This window comes from Lactuca saligna, chromosome 3 (genome assembly GCF_052625555.1).
Source record: "Lactuca saligna cultivar CGN05327 chromosome 3, ASM5262555v1, whole genome shotgun sequence".
In the NCBI taxonomy this organism is placed as follows: Eukaryota; Viridiplantae; Streptophyta; class Magnoliopsida; order Asterales; family Asteraceae; genus Lactuca; species Lactuca saligna.
In genome coordinates, this window is record NC_136419.1 from 103,531,051 (window position 1) to 103,535,282 (window position 4,232).

The window sequence follows — 4,232 nt, forward strand, 5'->3', positions numbered from 1 at the left end:
AATCATGAATGAAACAAGTTGGCGGGTCTGAAATCTCAACTCAACCCAATTTATTTTCATATCAGGTTACGAGTTGAGTCGAAAATTACCATCCCTAGTCGATGTATTCACAAATAGCCTTCCACAACCCCTATTTGAACACTATGGAGCCAACCTCCGTGTCACTCTACCACCACTAAGCTTATGGGTGGGGAGTTTAGTAATAAGCTTTCTTAAGAGTGCATCGACACTATGAAAAATATTTATTTATTTATTTTAGAACTACATGTTATTATATTTATTGATGCATATGTTTATATTCTTATGTATATATTTTTCTTACCTTCTTGCACCCTTTTTTTATATATAACAATCAAATACATATCTCACCTCAAGGGGTAACTTTTGCAAATCATATTATATTTGACTATATTGGTTCAAAACCATATATAAAATTGGGCTCACATTTTATACTTATATCTTATAAATTGGGCTCATTTGGGTTTCTAAAACTTAAAATTGCCGTCAAAAGCCCAAAATTCAACCTTAAGAGCTGTGCATGTCTTTTCATATTCGCCCACTATCACGCAGAACGAGGTTGTATCTACCGCTACAAAAATCCGACCGTTGGACCTTCGCCATTGATACACAGAGCACCCCGGACAAGGTTCAACAATGGTGACCATGAGAGATACAGCTGCACACCCTCTAGATACCTCAACCCCGGTTGCAGTAACCCCCACCACTCGAACAATGAACTACAGCGATTCTACTCCAAAGCTTTCTTCCGATTATGAGAAATGCAGAGAGCAAAGAATCAAAGAGAATCTTGAAAGAATGCAAAAGCTCGGGATTCATGATCTATCTCTTAAGCTGAAATCTATGAAACCGAATACCCATAGGAGAAACAACAAACCCTATAAAACCCCTAATCGCTGTATTTCCCCTTCGCCCTCCTCCGTCCCCTCTCGTCGATCCTCAAGGTTTGCTTCGTTTTTCCTTAATATTATTACTTTTATTGTTGTCTAATCTGCATTTTGAAGTGAAATTTTGTTTCTATTTTGTTTTTAGGGTTTACGAGTCTGGTTAATTTTCAGTCTACTGTCTTTGTTTCTTCCTTTTTTTTCAGTTCCTTTACTTCTTACTATTGTTTAATCTAAATATTCAAATGGAAATTATGTTTCTGATGCGTTTGTAGGGTTTATAAAACCAACCCCTAAATTGATGTATAATGTGTTTTGTAGATTGCAGAATACACCAATAGTTAGCTACACAGAGGTTGATCTATCTAAAAAACCTAAAGATGATACCAATGTTTGGATTGGAGAACATAAAAGACCTGAAGTTTACACAGAAGAACATGAAAAGCTTCTGGGAGATACCAAAACGGAGTGGACTCTTTTTGTTGATGGATATGGAAAAGATGGCAAGAAAATCTACGATCAAGTTAGGGGAAAGACATGTCATCAATGCAGGTATTAATTAAATCAAACATTTGATCATTTTCATCTTTCTTGTTTCTTGTTCTTGAATTCTTTAATGATTTGCTTTATTCGAATTCATAACAGACAAAAAACACTCGGTTATCGCACACATTGCATCCAATGTAACCTTGTTCAAGGCCAATTTTGTGGAGATTGTTTGTATATGAGGTATATACATAGATATTCTTTCTTTATGTATTTCAACTATAAAAATCAAGAAACTACCCTTGATAGTACAATTGGTTTGTGTACAATGTATGATAATTAATCTTTATAACAATTTTGATTTATTTCTATTAAATAAATGTATAGATACGGGGAGAATGTTCTAGAAGCAATGCTGAATCCCAATTGGATTTGTCCGGTTTGTCGTGGGATTTGTAATTGCAGTTTGTGTCGTCAGGCAAAAGGGTGGGCTCCAACCGGTGTTCTTTATAGGAAGGTTTGTTCGTCTTTTCCATTTCTACCCTTATATGTTATCATTTCTTAACAAAAATATGTTGCTATTTCTATTGTATATAACCTTTTTTTTTTTTTTTTTAATGTGGGTGTTTTACTAGATTTCAAGTCTTGGGTATAAATCAGTTGCACATTATCTCATTCAAACCCATCGGGTTGACTCTAATTCTGAGAAGAATGAGAAGGCTGAAAATTCTGTTTGTGTTAAAAGGTCACTACCCTTTTCAAAGGAAGATGTTGAGGCCCAAAAGGTGATGGAAATACAATCATTGGATGAATCCGGGGGTAAAAATGTCAAGCTAGAAAGTGGACAAGATGTATCGGAACACAAGAATCCAGAACCAGTGATCGAGTCTGGAAATGATATTGCGAGAAACGAAGGGTTTAAGGACAAGTCCGGAATTCAAGATTCAAGTCCGGAATCGGAATACGAGATTCCGGAGAACACAAATCCTGAAATGGAATGCAAGATTCTGGAGAAATGTGAAGACGAAAACGTGAATATGAATCCAGAAATGGAATACAAGATTCCGGAGATGGGGGTTGATGAAGGTGGAGCCGGAAACATGAATACGAATCCGGAATCGGAATCCAAGATTCTGGAGACGGGTAAAGACGAAAACAAGAATACGAATTCGGAGTTGGAATATGAGATTCAGGAGCGGGAGGTGGAAGAAGGTGAAGATGGAAACAAGAAGACACTTAACATATCTAAAGACAACAAAGCAGACAATGAGGGCAAAATCGTCATTACACCAGAAACAAAGCTAGGGTCTGGAAAGAAACGACAAATGGTCGTGGTGGAGAATAGCATTGCTGGAAGACTTAGGTCTAGACGCAGATGCATTTGAAAAAAAAAATTTCTTTGATTTCTTGTTTATTTCATGTGTTTTAAAGAATTGAATCAAGAAAAGGGCTTTATGCTGCAAGAACATTTATTTTTGGGTTCTTTAAGGTTTTTTCTTGCAGCATTTTTTGTTCATTGTAGCCCTTGATGTAATTTAGTTTACTATTTGGTTTATGGTTAATTTGAATGGTGTTTTAAATTGCATGCTTTGATGTTGTTTTTAACGTTTTCAACCTAACATCAAAACTCAATTTGTACTCCATATTTAGTGTTAAACGTTTCCAACTTGACATTATTTTCTTACACTATTTTTGTGTTTGTGAATAGTAGTAAAACCCAAATTAGGAAGACTCGCAAATATTCCCTCTCCCCCACAAATCGTAATTTTGGTTGTGGTGGCGATTGGGACTGAATTGAAGCGATGGATGAGGAAGGTTCAATGTATTTAACAAAGGATCCAAAAAACACTTATCCCTCTTGTTCTTTGTATCTATTAATGGTAGTAAGTGAAAATAAGAAGGCCTAAGGGCATCTCTAATGATGTATTCTTAGCCACATTACATAAATATTTATATCAAAGGGTATGGTCGAGTAGTATAGATATATTAAAAGGTGCTCCTCATCCAATTTGTTTACAAATATTTAATTCTAGGGAAAAAAAAAAATAAAAGGATGTGTACTTAAGCACTTTAATATATATATATATATATATATATATATATATATATATATATATATATATAAATAAGGTGTTAATCATTTTTGAAAATGTAAAATGTCTGAAATCTACGGATCATTTCTATAAAAAGAAAAAAAAGTGGATCAAAAATAAATCTATTTTTTTAAAAAAAATATATTAAGATAATTCTGACGGTTTATGAGATTTATGAAAAAATGTATAAATATATAACAATAACATGATTAAAAGTATGTCTTATTTTTTATTTTTCTCTTTTATATTTGATTTGAGATTAGTAACTTGGAGAGTGTTTTTCTTTTAGGCATTTTTTTAAGGTGAGAACTTCCAAGTGGTATGCACATATAAGAAGTTGTCCTTTTAAAAGTAGGATGCACACATATTTTAAAGTTTGGAGTTTTCCAAAAAAATAAACATGTACAAGTCAAAATATTTTAGCCATGGTATCATGTAGCAAAAAACTGGCCAAGAAGTTCTTTTTGAAAAAAAAAACATCACCCAAGATATTTATAAATTATATACAAACCTTGTCAATGGATTTAACCTACTTATATATTCATTTAATATATAATGTTTATATATTAATTAAACAAAAATACAATATTTTTTTATAAATTTAAAAAATAAAAATTGACAATATCTATTTTGAGAAAAAATATATTTTATATTGATTTTATTTAGGCTGAGTTTGGCGCGCCACAACTAGCTGAAAAATTAACTTATTTTTCGAGATTTTAAGTTATCATATTTGGTGGCCAAAAAGTAG

General features: G+C 32.9%; 1 protein-coding gene across 1 annotated transcript; it reads left to right on the top strand.

The window, feature by feature from the left end:
- The first annotated feature begins 567 nt into the window (after positions 1-567).
- On the top strand, positions 568-2,993 carry LOC145037077 (uncharacterized). The gene is made up of 5 exons (XM_078985646.1): positions 568-962; positions 1,224-1,454; positions 1,548-1,631; positions 1,776-1,905; positions 2,024-2,993. The coding sequence occupies exons 1-5, from the start codon at positions 655-657 to the stop codon at positions 2,771-2,773; spliced, it is 1,503 nt and encodes a 500-aa protein (XP_078841772.1). The 5' UTR covers positions 568-654; the 3' UTR covers positions 2,774-2,993.
- Positions 2,994-4,232: the final 1,239 nt, after the last annotated feature.